The sequence below is a fragment of the Syzygium oleosum genome, unplaced genomic scaffold (assembly GCF_021117445.2).
Source record: "Syzygium oleosum isolate NSW1041296 unplaced genomic scaffold, Sole_v2.1 Sole_v2.03, whole genome shotgun sequence".
In the NCBI taxonomy this organism is placed as follows: Eukaryota; Viridiplantae; Streptophyta; class Magnoliopsida; order Myrtales; family Myrtaceae; genus Syzygium; species Syzygium oleosum.
Window position 1 is genome coordinate 19,206,387 of NW_026607487.1, and position 23,212 is coordinate 19,229,598.

At 40.7% G+C, this 23,212-nt stretch overlaps 3 protein-coding genes and 1 non-coding gene across 6 annotated transcripts; 1 reads left to right on the forward strand and 3 right to left on the reverse strand.

Moving 5' to 3' along the window:
* Nucleotides 1-2,742: 2,742 nt before the first annotated feature.
* TRNAK-UUU (transfer RNA lysine (anticodon UUU)) lies at nt 2,743-2,815 on the reverse strand. Its single transcript has one exon. It is a non-coding gene; the product is annotated as a tRNA-Lys (tRNA).
* Nucleotides 2,816-2,896: 81 nt separating this feature from the next.
* On the forward strand, nt 2,897-5,627 carry LOC115671858 (cytochrome b-c1 complex subunit Rieske-4, mitochondrial-like). The gene is made up of 2 exons (XM_030593514.2): nt 2,897-3,168; nt 4,747-5,627. Exons 1-2 carry the CDS (start codon nt 2,991-2,993, stop codon nt 5,388-5,390), a joined length of 822 nt encoding a protein of 273 aa, XP_030449374.1. The 5' UTR covers nt 2,897-2,990; the 3' UTR covers nt 5,391-5,627.
* Nucleotides 5,628-7,034: 1,407 nt separating this feature from the next.
* Nucleotides 7,035-9,912, reverse strand: LOC115671855 (sterol 14-demethylase). The gene is made up of 3 exons (XM_056309354.1): nt 9,789-9,912; nt 8,810-9,295; nt 7,035-8,281 (listed from the first exon to the last, which is right to left on the reverse strand). The coding sequence occupies exons 2-3, from the start codon at nt 9,269-9,271 to the stop codon at nt 7,286-7,288; spliced, it is 1,458 nt and encodes a 485-aa protein (XP_056165329.1). The 5' UTR covers nt 9,272-9,295; nt 9,789-9,912; the 3' UTR covers nt 7,035-7,285.
* Nucleotides 9,913-13,096: 3,184 nt separating this feature from the next.
* Nucleotides 13,097-16,726, reverse strand: LOC115671859 (E3 ubiquitin-protein ligase At3g02290-like). Of its 3 annotated transcripts, XM_056310037.1 has the most exons (6): nt 16,263-16,726; nt 16,027-16,112; nt 15,008-15,299; nt 14,192-14,630; nt 13,922-14,031; nt 13,097-13,370 (listed from the first exon to the last, which is right to left on the reverse strand). In XM_056310037.1, exons 3-6 carry the CDS (start codon nt 15,125-15,127, stop codon nt 13,344-13,346), a joined length of 696 nt encoding a protein of 231 aa, XP_056166012.1. In that variant the 5' UTR covers nt 15,128-15,299; nt 16,027-16,112; nt 16,263-16,726; the 3' UTR covers nt 13,097-13,343. The 3 variants fall into 3 exon arrangements, with proteins under 3 accessions (XP_056166012.1, XP_030449375.1, XP_056166011.1); XM_030593515.2 differs by lacking the exon at nt 16,027-16,112 and having other exon boundaries at nt 16,349-16,726; XM_056310036.1 differs by lacking the exon at nt 16,027-16,112.
* Between the last annotated feature and the right edge of the window lie 6,486 nt (nt 16,727-23,212).

Sequence of the window (23,212 nt, forward strand, 5' to 3'; positions counted from 1 at the left end):
GTGAACCATCTCGCGCAAATCCTGCTGGTCAGATAGGGACTTTACCATTAGAATCCAGCTCCTTTTGTGCCAGATTTTCTTACTGTGTATGGATTGGGCCACAACGTGGCACGGCCCGGTATAGATCACGTCCTTAATTTTCTTCCTGGATTTCTTTCTTTTTCGTGCTCTTTGTATTTATGAGGAGATAAGGCTGCTATAGTGCTCCTCATTGTCATGTTGTTTACTTAGATTTTGCGAGGGACGGCACTAAAAATATTGATTCGGCAATCTAACTACATCATTTATAGGTGAATGTCGTTTGTTTCGATTTAGGGATACACTCGCTGCCGGCAAAGACGATGTTTCCACAAATAAGACCGATAAAAGAAAAAGGTCATAACATTTTACGTATGTTATCAGTACTAGAAAGTGGTAGAGCATTAAAGGAACCCGACAACATTGCTTCTCGTGCGTAAATGATTCGACATGGCACGCGGCAAGTCTATCTTGCCAATAAAATAACGAACTTGTGCAAAAATAGAAATGAGCGATTTCAGAAGAGATATCTTATAATAAATTGATGAGATTAACAGGTACTTTTAAATACGGTATGGTGGATGAGAAAGAAATATTTGACTATCGAGAAGTTAATATCTTTACTTTCCGCGTGCAAGTTAGAAATAATATAGGAGGAACGAAATGATGCACTTTAAAAGGTAGTGTCTAGTTTCTTAAGAAATCCTTTAGCTATAATGGAAAAGAAGTATTGATTATATTGATCATAGGAAAATCCATACTCTGGGGTAAATTTTTTGTTCGTTTATTTGGATATACTCATTTAGATCTAGATAATAACCTTTGAAGTATCAACGATAATGAAAATATTATGTACATTTCCGTATATGTTTTTCATACTATAAAGTGGTTTCGCATTAATGAAGAAAAACCGTCACCCTTTACATATGTTAGAATTTAGTGTGTTGCGTGGAAAATTTCACTATCTGTTAAATAAGCTAAGCAACAACAACAATTGTCATGACTAATGACATAGATGTACTCCTTATTACCATTACTATGTTAGTTATTTACTCAGATTTCGCGGGTAACTACATTATTTATAGGTGAATGTTGTTTGTTTCGATTTAGGGATTAGCTTGGCGACGGAGACAATGATTCCGCAAATAAGATCAATAAAAGGAAAAAATTGCAACATTTTGTGTTGGTTATCTGTACTGGAAAGTGGTGAAGCATTAAAGGAATCCGAAAAATGTTGTTTCTTGTGCGCAAAGGATTCGACGCAGTATGTGGCGAGTCGATCTTGCCCATAAAATAACGAACTCGTGCAAAATTGTTTCTTGTGCACAAAGGATTTGACGTGGTATGTGGCAAGTCGATCTTGCCGAGAAAATAATGAACTCGTGCAAAATTAGAAACGAGTAGTTTCGGGAGAGATATTTGAATAAATTGATGAGATTCACAGGTGAGAAAGAAAGATTTGAGCATCGGGAAAATGATATCTAGAGTTTGAAGATGTGAATCCCTATTTATATAGGAATCCTTCAAATTACGGTCGTTGATCTCAAACTCAATCTTACGATTGAGATTTATGAAAAGTCTCTAGAATACTAGTATGTTTCCCGTTTTCCATCTTAAAATTACTCCGGATCAACCTTGTGTAACTTTCCCATATTACCCTCAAGAATGTTCTGGAGAAATCAAGAAAGGTTCTTAAAAGTTTCAAGGCTTACCAGGCTATCTTGAATAATTTCTCGCAACATTTTACCTTAGAAACCTCTGGACCCTTACACTATGCATATCACCCTTCTAATTCACTGAAGAGGTGCTCTTATTGTTGTATAAACGGTTGATTAAAAATTTCGATGTATTGTGCCACCGGTTTCTCTCAGCGCTAGTACGATAAACTTGTCCAAAAATAACAATGAATGGTTTGGGAAATTTAAATAGCATTCATGGTCGTTACATAATGGTCTATTCTAAAGTGTTTATCATAAAATTGGAACAATTGCTCTTGGCCGTTAAATAACGGTATAATCTAAAAAATTTATCATAAATTGCTCTTGATCTTTTTATAATGTCATGATCGAGGAATTTACTAAAGAGGTGCTCTTGCTGTTTTGCGATGTATTGGGCCACTAATTTCTCTCAGAAATAGTACGATGAACTTGTCTTAAAATAACAATGAATGGTTTAGGAAATTTAAATAGCATTTTTGGTCGTTACATAATGATCTATTTTAAAAAGTTTACCATAAAATGCAAACAATTGGTATCGGTCGTTACATAACAGTCTAATCTTAGAAATTTATTATAGAACGTAGGCAGTTGCTCTCGAAAATTACATAATACCACGATCGAGGAATTTAATGCAACACTTTGCAGACAGTTGCTCTCGAGTATAAAGCAACGACAAAAAATTAGTTATGCATGCGAATGATTGCCCATTTGTACATGGTACTGTTCGTGAAACGAACAAGGAAAGTTATAAAAAAATATCTTCCATCAAACATGCTTGATAAAGCAAGATATTCACAATTCCTTTCGATGTTAATAAATTCGCATTTTTATCACCGCGAAACTTTAATATAATATTCACTGTAAATTAGGGTAAAACTAACTTTATTTGATAGGTAAGATGTAGCAAAATATGAATACATAAAGATTCGCTAGAGTTATAAATTATGCACCTTTTCGCCAAAACGTAAGATTAAATTCAAATTTCATGATTATTTGACAAAATCATCGCCGTCTGTGGGAATCGAACCCACGACCACATGGTTAAAAGCCATGCGCTCTACCGGCTGAGCTAAGACGGCACACGTTGACTTGATTAACGCTAAAAACTTAAAGCTTCTAATCTCCCCCATCCTCTCCGACAGAACCATTTTTCGCATGCAAAGGGAAGAATAAAGAAGAGATCCTTCCCAAACCCTATCAATCATTCAGAAAGCAAGGAGCAGAGAAGGGGACGAGGAGGACCAAGGCGAAGAAATGCTGAGAATCGCGGGGAGGAGGCTCTCTTCTCTATCCTGGAGGCCGTCGCAGTCGTCGCCGGCAGCTGCCTCTCTCTCTCGAAGCCATGACCTCGGCTCCGATTTCTCTTCCAGATCCGAACCGTCCCAGAACCCGTCGCCTTCTCTGCCCCCGCAGTTCCGGTTTCCGATCAGAGGTCAGATTGCTTGCATCCCCAATGAGCGCTCAAGATTTGGTTTTTTAAGCGCGGTTCGTCTCCCAAGCCATGGGATTCTAAATTCGGGAAGCTTCGTCCGTTCCTTTGAGTGGGGGAATGAATTTGGGTAGACCAGCGGTTTTGATTAGTATATGGGTCCTCTGAGCGGTGCTCATGCTTAGGCTCTAACTGGTCCATCCAGCAAAGGCAAATTTGAGAATTTGACGAAGATTGAAATCGATGCGTCTGTGGAGTGGGAGAGTTGTAAGGAGATCAATAAGCCCAATGGGAGGAGCTTACAGTGGGAATTTGGAGCAATCTTCGTGGGACTCAGCAGTTTAGATTGCACCTCCTATGCCTCCGCATTGCGGTGGGAAGGCTATGAAATCTTAATTTTTTTTGGCGACATATTTCAGGTGTTAGGATATATTGAGATCGGATCTATGGTTTTTTCTAGCTTTGTATTTATGCAGATGTACCCTGGTCCTGTTATCCATTTTTCACTCCTTGGATGGGCTAGTACTTTCTAAGCTCTCAGGGTTAGTGAGTGAGGCATCTTGCACATGTCTACAATCCGAATGCTACATCTTAGGCGCATTTTGTGATATTTAGCTTTGTGCATAGTATTAGGGCTTTTGGATTTAGAAGTCTTGTTGTGTCCCATCGTGACCGCACAAGTTAAGGTGGAGATTTTGGTGAAAAGATATGGTCCACAGTTCTGTAAAGCTATAGCATAATTAGGTTGATGGTTTTGGCGTTCTTTTCCAAATTTGTTCTCGATATCTGTCGAGATAGCTAAAGAATCTATTTACAGGGTGAAGCTTTAATCATGACCCCTAAGAGTAATGTTCATCCACTTAGCAACCTCGTGCATATAACTATGTCCTTGAGTTATGTTCTTGCATGCAGATAAGCCACGTGTCCTTCACGATGCAATTTCATGCAAGACATTGACCATTTTGACTTGAATCAATTATTTGTCCTTTTAACCATCGTCAAGTTTCTAAACCGAAAATGGCAACCATTTACTTAATCTAATTTAGTCGCTAAGTAAAGTTTGGGTTGTCACATAGCAACTTGATTGGGAGACTGAGTTGGGTACAAGGGGTTAAAATTTTGTTGCATCAGGTTCCATTTGTCGAGTCTAGCTAAAATTTGAGTTCTGACATCTTGCACACCTGCATACCTTGGGCTTGCTTATAGCTTCGCGAGTTTAGGTTGCATTTCCTTGTGCTCCAAGGATTTCTATGATATTAGCTTTCCATGGTTAGCGGGCATCTTATTGTCATTGCACATAATAGTTTTTCCTCGATCAAATAGTGATGAATGCTTCATTGTACTCTACCCTTATACCATGTTCATGATTGCTAAGAAGGTGTTTAAGTGGGCAAAAAAACATACTCCTTGTCCTTAAGTTAAGCAAAGAAATTTGTTCTTCATTATAACATTCCCTATTAAGATTCTTCCCCTCTTGCAGGGATGGTCTGTGGGGAAAAAAAATACTAGGAGAATTTTTTTCAGATGTCTAAGATCTTTGTCTTGACATTGGTGTTGTAAGTGGGTTCTTTGCTGTCTCAGGATTTTCTTCTGAGGCCTTGACACCAGCACATGATATGGGTATGGTCGCAGACCTTCCAGCCACCGTGGCAGCTGTGAAGAACCCAACATCAAAGATTGTGTATGATGAGTATAATCATGAGCGATATCCACCAGGTGATCCTAGCAAGCGTGCTTTTGCATACTTTGTGTTGTCAGGTGGTAGGTTCGTCTATGCATCCTTGATCCGTCTTCTGGTCCTCAAGTTTGTCCTGAGTATGTCAGCGAGTAAGGATGTCCTTGCCCTTGCTTCCCTCGAGGTTGACTTATCCAGCATTGAGCCTGGGACGACTGTTACTGTTAAATGGCGTGGTAAGCCGGTGTTCATCAGGCGCCGTACTGAAGAGGACATTCAGCTGGCCAACACTGTTGATTTGGCTTCCCTCCGTGACCCACAAGAGGACTCTGCAAGAGTTAAGAACCCAGAGTGGCTTATTTTAGTTGGAGTTTGTACTCATTTGGGGTGTATCCCATTGCCAAATGCTGGTGATTTTGGTGGTTGGTTTTGCCCTTGCCATGGTTCACACTATGACATTTCTGGCAGGATTCGCAAGGGACCGGCGCCATACAATTTGGAGGTGCCTACTTACAGCTTCTTGGAGGAGCATAAGTTACTGATCGGTTAAGAAATGCTGATGCTGACTGTATGTTGAAGGCTGTTTTTACTGCTGAAATGCATGCTTATTCTTTTTGTTCTTGTAGCAAGCAAAAATAAAGACGAGTGTCTTGCTTTTTCGGCTTTCATTTCATCTTGCAATTGGACCTGTTCGATTTGCATTACGATTCTGGATACTGGATCTTTGCTGCCAGTTCTGGTTAGCATCTTTTTGGAATAATGGAACTGGATTACGCTAGTTTATTTAGTTCGGAATGTACTGTCTCTAATTTTATCTTGATTAACCTGCCTGAGTAGTGTGGATCTCATTCACAATCTTAATTCTTAGTAAGACTATTAAGACTTCTGTTTAGCTCCCTCGCAATTGCTTGTGCCTTTACCTTTATTTCCTGGAGTCATGTATAGTTAAATATTCCATCTGATGTAATGTTGTCTAGCCGATAAAGCTTCTGGCAGTGTGACAATGTGGTCAAGCTTTTTTTAAAGGTCGACTTGACTATAAATTCAGATGAGCTTGTGAAGTTCCCTTGGTATCATGCACGTCTGTATACGGGTAGGCCCTTGGTATCATGCACGTCTGTATACGGGTAGGCACGTACACAGCTGTTGAGGCTTCTTAATTTGCTGTTGAGGCTTCAAACTGGTAGGCACGTCTGTGTACGGGTCGGCTGGAGGTGTTTGCATAGTGAGGGTTCTGCATGCTGTCATCAGCTGATTTTCTTCTCAGCTACAGGAAGGTGGCGCGTCTGGATATTTGTTGGATTTCTTTTGCGTAATCATAGAGTTGGCATTTATGATGTGGTGAGGATCAGTTGGGAGTCGGGTTTTTGCTCCGGACATGTTTTACTCCGTCTTTTCATAGAAGGCAATCGTTGAAAAGCTGAACTGCGTGCTTTGATTTTGTAAGGATGGTCGATGGCTCTATTATCTGCTATCCTAGGCTTATGGTTTGTGCTTATTATTGAGTCGCGAGTAGATGAACGGGATTAGGCTTCATAGACAAGAAAAGGAGAAATCCTATGGTTCTTTATTGAATTGTAAAATACCCCAGCTCAAATTGTGAAATTTGCATGTCCTTGCTTAGCCAAAATGCCAATCAATTATGTACCTATGACGTAGGGCATCTGGTATGAGCCTGAACTTGAGCGAGACCAATACTAATGCATCAGGCACATGAGTGTGAATACGGAGACTTATTGGGGACTTTGGAGCCCGTGGGGCATGGTTCGTGATTTGTCGTGATCGCTTTAGATCAGTTTATTACGCATGCCATGTACTCGCCTGCGGTGCGTGATAGGGTTTCACTTGCACTTTATTGAGATGCATTCCCTGATAAGGATCCTCCAAAACATGAAAGCACACATTGATCGGCCAACATTATGTCTGCTCACCTATATCGCCAGTTTTGTGCTGCCTCCAATGCCGCAGTACAGAGCCGTGGGTATTCCACTTCATTCTTATGATCGTTAAAATGAGGCTCTAACTTTTAAGCATGCACTTGAAAGTGATTCAGGGCAAGTGGGCCAAGTGCAACATTACATTATCCATTATCCAGCTTTCCCACCGCTCATTAACTCGAGGCCATGCTAGGGTAGTAGAACTGCAACCGATTTTGATATCTGGATGTTTCTAGGAGAGAAATAATGATGGCAAGTTGATGAAAAAGTTCGTTGCTCTAAAAAGTAATCAACACATATGCAGCAACCCAATCTCGAGCAACTAATAACTGAAACATGACGAGCTCTGGTCTTAAGCTACAATAGTCACAAACAAGCTGAAGCTAAAACTCCCTAATTTCAACACAAACAGAAACACCAGAAGCTAAAAAAGGAGCAAGGCTGTCTCTAGGGGCATGAAAGAAGACGATGACGGCTTTACGACCAAGGCCTCTGTAAGGCCTCTCTTCTACACAGAGAGCTGACGGCGCTTGTACCTCACCATAACTTTATCCTTGACACCCACCACCATGGCATTCCAGTCGATCTCTGGGAAAGGTGAAACCAACTCCAGCTCGAAGTTTCTCAACAGGTGAGTCCATATTGCTTTAATTTGCAAGTAGGCAAATGGTTCACCAAGGCACCCATGCCTACCGCCTCCAAAAGAAATATAAGAAAATGCGCCTGCCACCTTGTCTTCTTCTCTGCCCACTCCAAATCTGTCTGGATCATATTTGTTTGGATCCTGATAAACGTGCGGAAGCCTATTAGCAAAAGCAGGCGAAGTAGCCACGATGTGGCCCTTTGGGATGTCATATTCCTTGCCATCCCGTGTTTTGACACTGAAATCACTGTGCGAGCTTCGGAGCAGCATAATTAGAGGCGGGTGAAGTCTCAGTGCTTCCTTGATGCACCGATAAAGGACATCCATTTCAGACAGAACATCGTGATCAACATTGTTCCCATGCTCCTCCATCAGGTGCTTCTGTTCATCCAAGACACTAGAGAGGTACTTCTTGTTGGTGAGGAGGTAGGCCCCAGTCCAGGTGGAAGTGATAGAACTGGTGTGCTGCCCTGCAAAGAGAGCAGCAATAAGCAGGCCAGTGACCTCGGCTTCAGTTGTCGGGCGACCATTTTTGTACTTTGAGTCAATGAAGCACTGCAACATGTCTTCTTCTGATTTGCCAGCAGATTTGCGTGAAGAAATGATGCTTGCGAAAATCTCAGAGAGCCTCTTCCGGGCCCGATCACGACGACGGTGAGCTGGGATGGGCAGGTAGGGGAAGACGACACTGATGGGCAGCATTCCATTGTCAAGGTCGTGGAATAGGGCTGACACGTCGTCAAAGAGCTTCTCACGAACCTCTCGACCCAAAAGACATCTGCTCGCTGTCAATATGGTCAAATGCTCAAGCTCATACTTTAGGTCCACCTCACCACTATCTCCCCATTTTGAGAAGTAGTCCTGCAGAGTTTTACATACTAAGCAAGAGGCTAACATAAAGCTTCAAATAAGAAAGGAGAGTAAAACTATAAGAATGTGTATCGATAGGGGGAAACAGTAAAAAGCATGATATACTTATTGTTGCAATATTTGCCTCTTCGTATTTTCTTGTTTTTTTTTTAAAGGAAGTGAACGGGGCTCGACCTATGGCTACTGACACATTTATGGCGCTGTCCCCCATACTTATGAACCCTTCAGCTCAAGCTAACCTTGACATAGAGTATGAACAGTCCTTCGGCTTAACTACTTACATCCGGATAGCTCTAGAGGTACTGAAAAAAAATTTCCTCTGTCTTTCAATCTGACAGTACATTACTCGGAGCTAACAGCCGTCACCTGACAAGTTCAAGATCTGTTCGTTTCCTCATACACTGAACATCAATGCCCCAAATTTTAAAGTATAAACAGTGAGATGAGTTTACGCAAACCTAACCCACATGAACCAAGTAATATAACAGATAAATAAGTAACTTTCAACCATCAGCTCACCTCTGCTTCCAAAACCATCTGATTGACATACCCCTTAAGCTTATTAATCCTCAAAGCCTCGGTGAAAAACCGAAACTGCTCTTGCCTTATGGTGTAATTGACATCGAAGACAACTCCAGGTCCGAAAGTCGGCACATTGAACTGGTACACTTCTTGCTGGCTCAAATCAGACTCGGAAGCCTTGAAGAAGTGCGCAGACACCTCGGGGCCAATAAAGAACGTAATTTTCTTGTTCAACAGATTAAGAGTGAATACACTCCCGAGCTTGGGGTACTCTTCCCGTAGCATCACAATCGGACCCTTCAAGAACCGGAGCAGCCCGCCAATCGCCGGCCATGTCCTAACAACAGGGGGGAGGCGCTTTCCGGATCTCGGAATTAGCAATGCCGAGATTAGCTTGGCCACAATGAGAGTGGCCACAAGCAAGACACCCACATTGAAGAACTTGTTGTCCGTGTCCATCTGATCCGAATTCAATCAGTTCAGCTGAAACAAAACCCCACATGAGCTCACACAATCCGCAGCCATTTAGACAAAAAATCTAGAACGCGACTCCTCAGTACGGAGCAACATAACGTAAATTTGGGCCATACCCGCGAAAATACCTCCTACCCACAACCCATTACACTCATCAGATCGAAAATCCACCGTAAAAGGGTCAAGAAAGACGCAACTGGGAAACCTTAAAAGAGAGTTGCTTAAAGAAAACACAGATGGCTGAGATTGACGCAAGGCAAGGGTGGTGAGCATGTCAACCCTGCCATTAATCAGTCCGAATCGACTTAGTTCAACAGGCAAGAGGGTTCTCTGATCTCCACCAAGAATTGAGCCTGGCCAATCTACACGAGGACGATGCGGCGGGGGCAAAAAAAACAAAATGACGACGCGGACATGGAAAAGAACCATCGATTTCTACGAATTCCACGAGAACGATGACAAAGGATCGAGGGACGGAGCTAAGAGATTGAAGGCGTCGAACCTGCCAGCCGGAGCGCGAGCGAGAGAGACAGAGAGAGAGACGAGATGAAAAGGCTTGTCTTTCAGAAAAGTGAATCCATATGTAATCTGCTGCCCCCGACGAGACTGAGAGTGACAGTAAGCGCTCCAGTGCCCAGCGTCTATATATAAAGCGGGGTTCCAAAACCGAGCCGAGCCGAGCCGAGCCGTTGAAGATGGGGGGCATAAGACGACGGATGGTTTAGAGGTCCAGGTGCAAAAGGATCTCTGGCCTCAAATCACGGGGTTGTTACTGTTAGCTGGATTTTGGGCAAAAAAAATTTAAACACAAAATAAATGGTCCATCGCTAATACTCCCTCCTCGTTGTGATCCAAAACTAATTCCTTTTATCATGGACTAATACCACAAATTTTTTTTTTCTAAACTACATCTTCCACTAACATCAATGCCCCAAACTTTCAATTTATGTCACATTGGTACGAATTTTTGGAGTATTGGTGGCACAAAAAAAAGATTTACACAATGAGCAAAGTTCAAAATTCCTTGTGATGGACATATTATTTTTATTACGTCAGTATGAGCTCGAAGGTTTAGCGACCAAAAAAAGAAATTTCGATGCATTGGTGCCACCGGGAATTTAATCTGGCAATATCGGTGGTAACACGGATGGGACACATGAACTGTTCAAGGGGCCCGACCGGACTTCACAAAAGAGAGTGGCTGAGAGACCGACCCCGCTATTGTTCTTGCGTACATTGATTTTTTGATATCAAAGAAATGTTCTGTCGATATAATAATCTTTATTTAATAAACAATTCACGAGCAACTCATTAACAAAAAGTCTTTTATTAGAGATAATAATGTGGGCTTCGATGGGGGGCAAAAAATAAAAAACTGTGGGACTTAAGCCGAGGAGGACCAAGGTGGTATTGTCGTGGGACGTGGCTTTGCGGGGGAATTTTCTGTTTTTTGTTTTTTGTTTTTTCAAAATGAAAAGAAGCGCTGTAAAAACATGTGGAGGAGCGGCAAGTTGGGCTCGTGCGAGCAGGGACGACGACGACAAAAGCAAAAGCACCCCACACGAGGCCCCGCCCCTCGGCTCCGCGCCAGCCTATAGCCTATAGCTCGAGTCGAGTCGAGTCGAGCCGACTCAGTTTGGGTTTCATGGTCGAGTCGTTTTGGGATTATTCAATAAAATTAAATCAAAAATAAAAATCGAGATCTGGTTAGGCTCAGATCAGTGGGCGGAGATCTCAGAGATTCTTAAAATAAACTAGAAAATAATAAAAATAATAATAATAAAAGAAGAATATCGAGCACATACGCTCTTGAGTCGGTCAATTTTGTAAAATCCCGTGATAAAATGAAAGCTCAGAATTTGCAAAATTGGTGGAATGATGCTGCCTAGAACGCTTTATAGAGGAGTTAAGTTAGGAAAACTTGAATTTATTCGAAGGTTTAGTTATTTAGGACGTGACAAAATCTATTTTGCGTCTTTGCGCAAATTCATTTGTCGAATGATACGAATTTCGACCGCCATTTGAAAACGAAAATTTGAATGTTTGAGAAAGGATCGGACTAGCATAAATATATATTTTTAAGTTTTTTTTTATTTACTTTTTAAAATTTTTGAAAAAATAGAAAGTTTAATCTAACTATTGTCTAAAAATTCCCATTATCGGATTTATTCTTTAACATTTCGTAAGTGAATATTTGGTCCAATTGAAATCATTTTGACCGATACAAATGGTCCGTTAAACGGGCCTATGGTCCCAAGATAAATGGTCGACCCAAATTGACCCATTAATGGGTTAGACCCATTTATTCATAGGTAAATATCTCGACCCATACCCGACCCGGTCCATACCCAACCCATCCGATATTCAGTTAATGGGTCAATTTGGGTTGGACCATTTAAGACCCGACCCACCCGTTCGGGCCTATTTGTAACTGCAAAAATTAACATAATCTAGAATACTTGTTTCTTATGATTTTTTCAATTATATTGATAAAATCCCGTGATAAAATGAAAGCTCAAAATTTACAAAATTGGTGGAATGATGCTGCCTAGAACGCTTTATAAAAAGAGTTACAAGAAATTAAAAAAACTTGAATTTATTCGAAGGTTTAGTTATTTAGGACGTGACAAAATCTATTTTGCGTCTTTGCGCAAATTAATTTGTCAAATGATATGAATTTCGATCGCCATTTGAAAACGAAAATTTGAATGTTTGAGAAAGGACCGGAGACTAGCATTCTTTCGAATTGGTGTGGATCGTCTTGTGTAGGCCAGTTTTTAAACTTGTTTGCATTACCAAGGCTCTACTGGAAAATGCAGTTCCAAAAAACGATCGTTTTTGATAAAAAAAAAAGAAAAAGAAAAAGAAATTATTAGTCGAAAATAAAAATATTTCTATTATCAGAAAGAGGGATTTATTTTTGAAACATTTTCGTATCGACTTTAATTGAATATTTTCGTTCGTTCCTTATTTTTTTTTGCAGATACATAGAATCATTTTTCGGAAAATATTTTCCAAATTCATTCATTTTCCTCGAAAATGGATGGATCCCTAAACATTTTCCAAGTACTTAAACCGACTAATTCATGTTGTTTAACGAAAAAATTCGAAAGTGATGCGCATGACAAAATTCAGACCCGGACTGCATGGCACGTAGGTGTAGGTTTGAAGAGTCATTCGTAGTGGAGAACATGATCATTCAATAGTCATGAGATACAGAACGTTAATCGGAGCATTGTACAGATATGGAACTCGCTGCCTGTTCTTCTGTCACTTTTCTAAGCCCTGATTTTGAGCCTCCTCATTTCAATTACTCCAAATTGAACTGCCAAACACTGGACGTGATTAAACATGACCTTGCATACCCCAATTCCCAATCCCCCTGAATTCCTCACCCTATCCCGTCGAAAAAAATGAGCATGTCGAAACGCGGCCAAAATAGTCGATTCGAGCGGTCACGCGCCTCTGTATTGCATTTCCGAGGAATTGAAAGACAAGATGCGAAGTGGGCGAACCACCGTCTGTAGAGTGGCGTTCTGCAACTCTTTGTGATTCTGTAGTCTCTGTCCACTGTCCAGTGCTCTTGCATTTTTTGGTATCCTTTCATAGTCACTCCGATAGTTTGTACATCAACGTCATTGCACCAAACTACATCATATTAAACAACACTGAGAGAGACTGAGATAGAGAGAGAGAGGGTATTTGTTCAGCAGCCACAAATGACCAGTGTTTTTTGCTTCTTTAGGCAACCATCTAGTTATTCTTTACAATCTCAACGTTAGATGAAAATCGCTATTACTGAGTTATCCGTTGATCCCGTGACAGTTCTGGTTCGATTTGGCATTAGTTTAAATCGGCAGACCGATACATAAGTAAAGAAGATAGAGCATCATTCATATCAGGAATAACATGTGATGTACAATCCAGAGACCACCATTTCCTCCCCACAGCCCATTTCATACGGGGGCAAGAGAACCTTTATTTACAGAACACAAACCCAACTAATCTGTGTATATTTTTAGATCTTTGTGATAACCAGTGGTTTCATGATACGGCGCTAAGGGCTTTCACAAAACTCCATTTCCTGAGATTCAAGAAAGAAGAGCGGTGAGATAAGGATTCAATGGAGATGATAAACTCGATAGAGCAAAAGATGCGTCTCAAGAAAAGACCACAAAAATGTCGCAAGCAAAGATGAAGCCGACGATGATGATACATATATAAGCTCTACACATGCCGAGGAAAAGAGGGACCCGATTTCATTACTCAAATGAGAGAGTAGGCAACCGTTTTTGAAGCTTTATATACCATGCATTGATCACATGTGTACGAACTTCAAAAGAAAAGAAAAGAAAAGAAATACATATATGCAGGAACTTAAAATAGAAAAGAAAAAGAAGAAAGACATTAGACAAGAGACTTCACGTGCTCATCCAATTCAAATGAACATTTATTTCATACTCACATGTTCCAAAATTAAAAAATTCAGATCTCATACAAGGCATATTTCCAAAGCTTAGGAATGAGTCATAGAAATTTGTTTCCTATTTCTCCTAAATACTCTATAAATGGGGACGAAGAAAAAAGGTGTCGCTGCACCGCGTGAGAAGTAACTGGGATGAGAATGGTGCATACCTTGCCACAAATAGGACAACTATCGCTTCTTTCCATCCATTCATAAATACAACCAAGATGATAATGGTGAGAGCATCGTGCTGTAATTTTAGGATTTTCAGGAGTATATTCTGCAGGAATCAGCAATTGCAAATGTTATGCAAAAACAGCTGCAACAGTTTTTCCATCGCAACTACCAACGGCAATGCATGAGAAGAAAGTATGCACAATAACTCACAAGCGGATTAACGCGATGGAAAATGCCCAATCCAGATTACCAGATTACATTACCTTCAAGACATGTGGGACAGACGTCTTCATCTTCTAAAGAAAGTTGAGTCGAATTTAATCCCTTCGCAGATTTGTTTGTTGACAACTTCTCCATAGGTTCTAAATCAAGTTTAGACTCTTCTTCCGGATCAACACTACTCCATTTCTTCTCAAACTCCACTGACTCTGTACCAGAACTACTCACGTTTATTCTGAGTGGTTGTGACTCTTCTTGGAAATGGGTCATGGACTTCTCTCGCCTAGACACCAAGCCATCACGTGGCAAGCGGGAATATCTCTGCTCAACCTCATATGGAACGGGTCTGGGATTTGCAAGGTGAATGTCAGTCGTGGAATTGTCTGGTGATGATCCAGTGATCCCTGATGAAGCCAAAGAAGTGGAGACCGGAGCCGTGGCAGTCATAGACCGTCCTTGAGGTCTCTGGAACACGGCACTGTACTGTATTGGGAGACAAAATAACAAAAGGTCGGTGCGGTTATTATACTTGAAAGAGGTTAACAACTATGGAAACCTAAAATCTCCAAACTGTGGATAAATTATGAGAGAACCCATGCTGAATATGGATTAAGGTGGATTGCGACAAATTATTGAGAATAGCAGGACCTATCTCCAACTCCGTGTGAATCTGGTCAAGTTCCACATACCACCCATGCAAGTCACTTTCAGAAAAATAAATTTCCCTATTCGAATTGGGAAGGCTGTAAAAGCAAAAAGGACTTTCCCGCACCGACACTAACAACAGCCAGAGGACACATACTGAAATTCTCCGTTAATATTAAATATCAAAGCTTCTGATATGTTTGGTGTAAGCCTACCCCGGTAAAAAGCTGGTGGAAGAAAAATCTTAAGCATAAGCACTGTCCATATATAGTATTGCTTGGACAAGTATACTCTTCAATATCATCTGTGCGTGGACAGCAGCAAATAGCACCCATCTTGATGCTTCCCAGAAAATGTTCTAAGTCCTGGTGGTGGACAATGAAATCTGGCAGATCATGGAGAAGATCCAAACTACCAAGATTGTCGAAAATCAAATGGGAAAGTTCTTCTGATAAATGAGGAGAAACCTATAGGAAACCTGATGGTCCAAAACAGCAAGAGTGAAACCTGCAAAGTGGCAAACCATTGGCATTATCAAGAATTTTAAGAAAGATAAAATCAATGAAGCTAAACAAAAGGAGAAGCAACTGAACATGGAATATGGATATCATTCCAATGATATGTGCCAGTTGCTTCTACACTCTCAAACATCCTCCCATCAGACAATTGACTCACACTCCAAGAGCATAAATAACACATTCCTCGAGATCATCTCTGAATACCATCATTTGTAACCAGAAATAATGTCGCCTTGCTCATGTCATCAACTGGCAAATGCTATGTCCCAGAACAATGCATTCATTTCTTTGTCTCAAACCATCACTCCTATGAGGATGGCCATAGGTTTGACTTTTTCATTAAAAAGTTCACGTCTAGCTTTTGTTCTGATTGACACTTTCAGAAACCCATCAGTGATTACCTCAACAACCTGCAAATCGAGCTTATGAAAACTACTATGAACCAACAGAACCACAACATGCCTCGACAACCACCCCAAGGATAACAACTAAGAACAGATGCTTCGCACATATAACAAAGTGGCATTCTCGTCACCGACAATGCACACTAACCAATGATCACCGAAAAGAATGGTTAAGTACTGCGATAAGCAACAGTCAGATCATCATCAGCAGCAAAGAATGTGATCACATTAACCAGCCTAGCAAATCTAACCAAAGAGGACACGTGACGACTCAATTTCTGCCTCAGACAAGTTCAAAGAGTCAGATTTCACCTAATTCCACGTTTCTCCAATGATTGGCCCAACAAACCATTCGAGAACCAAATCAAACCCAGCTTCTTCGTAACACCCCAGCAGATCTTCGGGCAATCAACACAGACCCAACACAATGAGAAGTCAAATCAGACCATCCGAGTAATCAAAACAACCCCTTTAACGAGAAAAAGCTAAAAAAACAAGAAAAAAAAGAACAATTGACGAACACTCGACAGATCTCCACGAAAACCCACCTTCAAAATTAAACAAGAACGAACAAATTCTTCACGTTTCACCGGAATTAAGCTGCGCACAGCAGCAGCACACACGATCGGCCTACCTCGGGAGGCAGCGAAACGGAGGGGGACGCGGGTGGATCGCGCCGAATCCAACGCTTGCTCCGGGAGCAGAGACTTGGAGTCAACCAAAGGCAGAAATACGGAAGGAGTCGCAAAAACAGCGCGACGGCAATACAAAATGCCACGCACCGCACCGCCTACTTTGACGATGCTTGATGTTCAGCCTCCCAGAAAAAGGATTGGCACAAAAAAAGAAAAAGAGATTATATCGCGAAAGATTAAAACTTTATTCTCCGCCGATTGATATGAACATGGAATTATCGAGAAAGTGGTTGGATTATGGATTTGGTGTGGGGGTTGTGGACCGTGCGCTCATTGATGATGAAGCTCCGACACCTCGCGCGTGGGGTCTTAGAAATTGGAATTTGCGGTGCACGCACCGGGCGCGATGCGGCGGCGGTGGTGTCGATCGTGCGACCGGGCCTTTGTCTGCTTGATGGGCCGGTCCGGTCGGAGCCCACTGATACCCCGAATCTCTGAATTTTCTCATCGCCACCTCCACCGTCAACTTCTTCTGAAACGCGAATGGGTCCATATCATATCGTAAAGAGTGTTCGAGCGTATGAGCGAAATCGATTTACAAAACTGATGCACTGAGAGTCTGTTTGTTTTAGAGAAAAATGCGATATTTGTGGAAAATGTCTTTTGGCAAAATGACAATATTTTCCGGTGTTTGGCTCAAACTTGATAATGAGCTAGAAAATATTTGATTTTCCTCTTTGTGTACTCTTTTTAACAATTTTTTTCTTTTTCGTTCTTCTTCGATTGGCCGTCATGGCAACGGCCGACGAGGCTTGAGCTCACCCGATTCCGACATGCCGAGCCTCGCCATCTCTCCCGAGGCCTACAAGGTTCAAGCTCAAGCCTCACTGGCTTTGCACGAGCTCGCCCCTCGCCTGTGGCTAGTCGTCGGCCATCTCTGTGGCCGGCAACCGACTGAAGGAGGAGGAAAAAGCAAAAGGAAGAAAAGACAAAAATGACAAAAAGAAAAGGACAAGTAAAAAGAAAATAATTAAAAAATCTATTAAAAAAGAAAAAAGAAGAAAAAAGAAGGAGAAAATACAAAATTATTAAAAGGATTGCACGGAGGAGAGTGTGCTTGGTCTAGGTGAAAGAAAAATAAAGAAAAATGATTTTCTCTTTTCAAAATAGTGCTTCGCTCCGATTAAAGCGTTAATTATGCAAATCGATCTTAATATAAGTAGTATTAGCCTTATTGAAAAAAAATAATCCCGATTCTCCTGAATTTAGATGTTCACTGGGAAAAAAAGGGGGGGGGGGGGGGGGTTATGAAAGTCTCTAACGAAGTACTTAGACCGTATCCAATCCAAAACATATAAAAGAAAATTGAATTGAATCAAATCAATCAAGTCGAAAATTTAATTCTAGTCGAGGATAACAGATTTTCTTTGTGGTACGCAAATTTGGTATTCTTAATCTTATACAAGTCATGCTTATCGCAATTGATTTTGATAGTTAATTAATCTCTAATAACAGAGCTACTGCGTGTATTAAAGATGATCTTAAAGGTGGTTTGTGTAAAAAAAAAAGAAGCTATACGATCTGTATACCAAAAATCGATTATAACAGAATATTCTTTCTTTATATAATCAAGTGAGTATCCTCGCATTATCAGAAATGGATCGTGGCTTCTCCATACTCGCTTGTCACTAATTTTGACCCCTCTCTCTCTCTCTCTCTCCTTTTTTCTTCTCGTACAAATTCGCAATTCTCATCATTTTCAGCCACGATTTTTCTTCCGCGCTTCTTCAACCATTTCCAAGCACAATCGTTTTTTTTTTTTTATATGAACAAATTGGAGGAAGCGCGCTCAAATATATCGGGACAGGTCGAGAGCTCACGTAGCCCGGCACGAGTTCCAAAAGAGCCAATCTTAGGAACCGCGATTCCAAGTTTTAACCATAAGCTTACGAGGTCACAGTTTTGCGCTTGGGATGTAACTACAAAAATGAGGTTCCATCACCTCCAGCCCTTAAGCGGAGGTTGGGCTAGCAGTCCTAATGGGCCTTATGAAGTCCATCTTCTGTCGTAAAGGACCTTGGAAAGCGTTAACTTGGAATATTTCCCCCGTTTGATCCAATAGGACATAATGGCATGATTTCAATGACACAATGCACTAAAATTTCATTTTATTTCCCCTTTAGGCACTTTGACTGAAACTGGGTAATGTTTCCTTCGAGGTGCTGATGTTACCGACACATTGGCGATGGCTATTGCTTGATTATAAAACTCACTAAAGTTAATCGACCACTTACCATTGATGCAAATTCACCCGAGAAAACGTTATGTTACTATTTATTTCAAAGCCGTTCTTATTTTATTGGTGGAATGGTAAGTATTGCCCAAAGAAGAAGTAAATTGAAGGGAGGGATTAAGGTCTTATTGAGCATCAAAAGGGTAAATTGGAACCACGAAATTATATAGGAAGGAGGAATATGCTGGTTGGTCCAAATTGTGAATCCCATGACTCTCCAGTTCCAAGACACGAAACGAGACAGATTCGATGGTAGAACAAGTCAAAGCAATCTCTCTCTCTCTCTCTCTCTCTCTCTCTCTCTCTCTCTCTCTCGCAATGGCAAGATGAGTGATAGCTACATGAAAAAAGATGGCAATCTCATAGTTCCTCTCCGGATGCCTTATTTTTCCAGCACTTTCAGGACGAGTATCTGGATGCTCCCCTTTTCTCGTGCCGAGCAAAAACTTTGGCATAGATTCATCTCCCCCCTTTTCCCGTGCCATTTGCCAATTACTCCACACCAATTTTATCTTAACTCGAGAATCTCCACCTTGATGAAGGGTGTGTTACTCTCAACGGGAATTCAGTGATGCTAGAGGGCTTTTATAATTTGAGCCTGTATTTTATTGATAATTTAGGCTTGAGTTCATGAATAATTATTGAGTGAGGAATGTAACAAAGAGATGAGAGACCTAATTTAAGGGTAAACCATTTGCTCTCTATTTCGTTATGTTTGTGCAACTAATCTAAGAAGCCTGGTATCTTTGCTTTAGATAGATCGCCAAGAGAGAGCCCAAGTTTGAGTCCATCAATATATCCAGTTTGATCCATATTCATTCAAAAGTTTAAACCAATAAATTATGAGCTAATTAAAATATATTAATTACTCCATGCCACATCAATTTCCTAACGTGGGATTTCTAACACAACTCATACATACATCTTAACCTTGGCTCGACCAAATTTGGTAGATGTTGGTGACAATAACATCTACCTTTCATACTCCACCTCAATCGCCTTGGCCCATAAGCTTGGTAGAAAGCAAGGGGATACCGTAATTATTAGTTGACTCTAATATCATCTTGTTAGAGGCGTGCGGCAAAAACCTTGGTCAACATTACTGGTGGATCAATCTTTGTTTTAAAAGTTTAAAGTAATGAGTTATTGATCAACTAAGATATATTAATTACTCAACATTTCATCACGTCCTCGACGTGGGTTTTCTTTTACCTAATACCCCCACATGCACTCTTCATAAGATAAAATCCTTGAACCCTTGATAAAGAAGATAGAAGAAGAGAATTACCGCTTTGGTTCATTTGACTCGACTTTCCGTCTGGTTTGCGACTTGATTACAACCAACCTATTACTTTCCAGAAGTCTCAATCCGATTTTGTCCCTTCTCCTCAAAATTTTATAATTGTCTCAAACTTCCATTTTGCTCGAACTGATCCTTCAACGGATCAAAACCATTCATAATTTATGTCCATCACATCGCTTCAATTTTCATGGAAACGTTCACTGAGTGCAAGCACTTGTTCCGAATGTCATTTGAGAAGATATTCCATGTATTACAAGTAACATAGCACGCGAGAAAGTTTCCTATTGAACTCGAAATCACTTCGATCGAAATCTTAATGTAACCGTTACTGAGAATACTTTTCTTGTCGTGCGATGTCCGTACTTTTTTTCCCTTTTGAAGGATCGTCGATGGGAACCATGCACGGAGGTAATGGGAAATCATGGGAATTACTCGTCTGCCGATCAACTTGGGGCAAGTGGGAAAAGCATACGTGAAAAGTCCGAAAGCGATCGCAGACTTCAAAAAGCAACCCCTCTCCACCATTGTCAATGGGGGCACGCCTTCTCTTGTGCATTGTTTGTGTTAAGAATGGATTCTCAGTCCTCGTCCGAGTTAATTATAGTTACGAAATTCGAGAAAAGAAATCAAGATGGATCGATGTTCGAGGGAGCGTGCATTGCCCTTTCTTTTATAATTACAAAAAGAAATTGAATGTTTTACTACTTTGACGCGTTGAATAGCATGGTTTTTCCCGGAATTTGAGGTTTGACTCGATGGAAGTGGTGGTCGTGTTTCTTCTCGATAGGGGTGATCTCTACTTGTTCAAGGCCAGTGTTTGGGGATTGTCAATATGTCAAAGCGTCTCCATTCACCTACTTTCCTATTCCCCAAAAATATTAAGCCTGTGTTAGTCTTTTGTATCCTTGCGTTTGGTAATTTTGTCGAGAGACTCTTGACCAGTGATGCAAGCCGAGTTCTTGTCTCGTCTGACTTTGTGCGTCGATCTTATGCTACCAAGAAAAAACGCGTAAAAATCAAGGATCTTGTTAATGAGCGCATTTGATTGACATACTCGTCAGTAGACTTCGATAAAGAAATATTTTCGTTTTCGATGCATTGAATGTGCATAACACGAAAAAGATAACGCTTCGAAAATGAAAAACCTTCTGATCTAGTGCATTCAGGATACATGTTAACAAAATCTTGAAATTAATTTGGAAATACATATCAACTATTCATCGGTCATACCGTCTGACTTTTCACTTAGGAGCTATAGCCGAGGATCATGTTGTCCGACATACCTATCTTGAGGTTAATATTGGGAGCCACATGCATGCCGTAACAGGCTTCAGTTTTCTCAAAGCCCTTGTGCCGATTCTTGTCCTCACTTCCTTTGTTTTATTATTGTTTCCAAGAAGACACTGACCAAAGTTGGACTAGAAGCATAGAAATCTTAAACCCATGACTCATGGACTTCTCCATTATAGACTAGCCTTGATTTGTTTATTGTAAGACCTAACTCCTATACTTTATTGATGCAGAAAATATTTCCCTCGATACCATTATTTGCACAAATTAATTTTGACGACCGAATCTCGATACATGTATGATATTAAGTTAAAAAAAAAAGTTTTTCTCAACTTTCGTTGGACTTAATTATAATGCCTTTGCTTGAAAAATTAGGTGGGAAAAGCTTTGGTCAGACATAAGTCACCAGACACCAAATCATAGTAAACGCCCTCACGAAAATAGGGGGTTATAATACTATTTTGCATGACCCATGTAATGGAATAGTTTAAATATGAGGAGATAAAGCCATCCTTTGCCAATTTCTATAACCCTACTCTCTCTCTCTCTCTCTCTCTCTCTCTCTCTCTCTCTCTCTCTCTCTCTCTCTCTCTCTCTCTCTCTCTAATTTCTATATATGTTTACTGTGATTTAGGTTAGGGATCAGCAAGGGGCAGGTTTTCTTTGCCTTCCCAATGGAGTAGTTTATTCTTCATATACCATTATACATCGGTCCTGAGTAGGACCTTAAAAGGCTTAAGAAGGATAAGGGGAGGGATAACCTTAGTGGAGGTGGGAAGTTTGTGACTTCTTACCTCTACTGAGGTTAGCTTTCTCAAATTCCTTCGTATTTCCTTTATCCAGGGAAGAAAAAGATTTGGAGGGAACTTGGGGCTTCCTGAGCAGAGAGGGTATACCCCGCGTTTGCTTTTACGGGCTACTTTCTGAGTAGGCTGGTATAATAGCCACCCGCGCCCGGAGGTGACAGGAAGGGAGTTTCGACTCCTGTAGGCAGTTCGCTAACGCGAAAGTGACCCACAGAACTACCTGTACCCCAATTACTTTTGATCAAGCTGAGACACCCTTTTATTTCTTGTTTATTTAATGAAGCGGAGCAATCATGAATTTCCACTATTTTTCATGTGCTTGCACATGAGGGTGGGGAGAGAGAGTAATCTTGGACTTTAAGTAACAGCAAAAGAAGGATTCTCTTTTTTGTGCTAGTCCTTGTTGAAGACTTATGTTGAGAAGGGTTTGAATTTGTCCTTCAATCTATCAAATGCCAATGAATGATTATAGAAAAACAATCTGCACTACCTTTTTGACTTCCCATTGTAGAAATACTGTGAAATCTCTGTAAGTCCAACTGAAAGCTCAGATTTGAATATAAGCTACGTAGTGTTATCCATTTTTTCTTTTTATAATAAGAAAGCTCTCCTGAAGTTAAGTAAATTCTAAAATCGTGAGATACCCAATTGACCTCATAAACTAGGTAAAATGCGAGCCGAGACTCGGATAGGTGACCCCAACATGAAATGGCTCGCACTCAGTGGTATGTAAGGAATCATACTTGTGTCGTGCACCTCATCTACACACATTCCTTATCCTCTAAACTAATCCCATAAAGTTATATATTAGGCACGGGAATGTCCTAACCTATATCTCTAGAATACATGCTCTAATCTTCAGTCAAAGTAGTCAAAACTATCTTGTTTGTTTTCCCCAAGTAAATTTGAAGCAACCAAATTGTGAAAACCACTACACTTTCCTCCATCGCTATCTCCAATCGCGTCTCTAATTGATAAGTTATAAGATGGGCATCACCCACGTGCAAACTTAACAAAATGTATACTTCGAGTGATATTAATATTCCCTATCCACCAATCCGTCCGGTTGAAGAAGGGTTTGAGGAAAACAACGCACATCTTGAAGAGACGCATCATTTTGTTTCTTACTACTTCTCTCTTTTTCGTCAAAGGCCTCGACCACTCTTCTAGT

Bases quoted from the DNA above. Each gene is read 5' to 3' on its own strand.
- LOC115671858 (XM_030593514.2), top strand. From the start codon at position 2,991: ATGCTGAGAATCGCGGGGAGGAGGCTCTCTTCTCTATCCTGGAGGCCG. The intron at 3,169-4,746 runs GTCAGATTGCTT...TTGCTGTCTCAG, and splicing joins GTTCCGGTTTCCGATCAGAG to GATTTTCTTCTGAGGCCTTG.
- LOC115671855 (XM_056309354.1), bottom strand. From the start codon at position 9,271: ATGGACACGGACAACAAGTTCTTCAATGTGGGTGTCTTGCTTGTGGCC. The intron at 8,282-8,809 runs GTGAGCTGATGG...AAAACTCTGCAG, and splicing joins AGATGGTTTTGGAAGCAGAG to GACTACTTCTCAAAATGGGG.
- LOC115671859 (XM_030593515.2), bottom strand. From the start codon at position 15,127: ATGGGTGCTATTTGCTGCTGTCCACGCACAGATGATATTGAAGAGTAT. The intron at 14,631-15,007 runs GTAGGCTTACAC...CTCCCAATACAG, and splicing joins TCCACCAGCTTTTTACCGGG to TACAGTGCCGTGTTCCAGAG. The intron at 14,032-14,191 runs GTAATGTAATCT...TGATTCCTGCAG, and splicing joins CTGTCCCACATGTCTTGAAG to AATATACTCCTGAAAATCCT.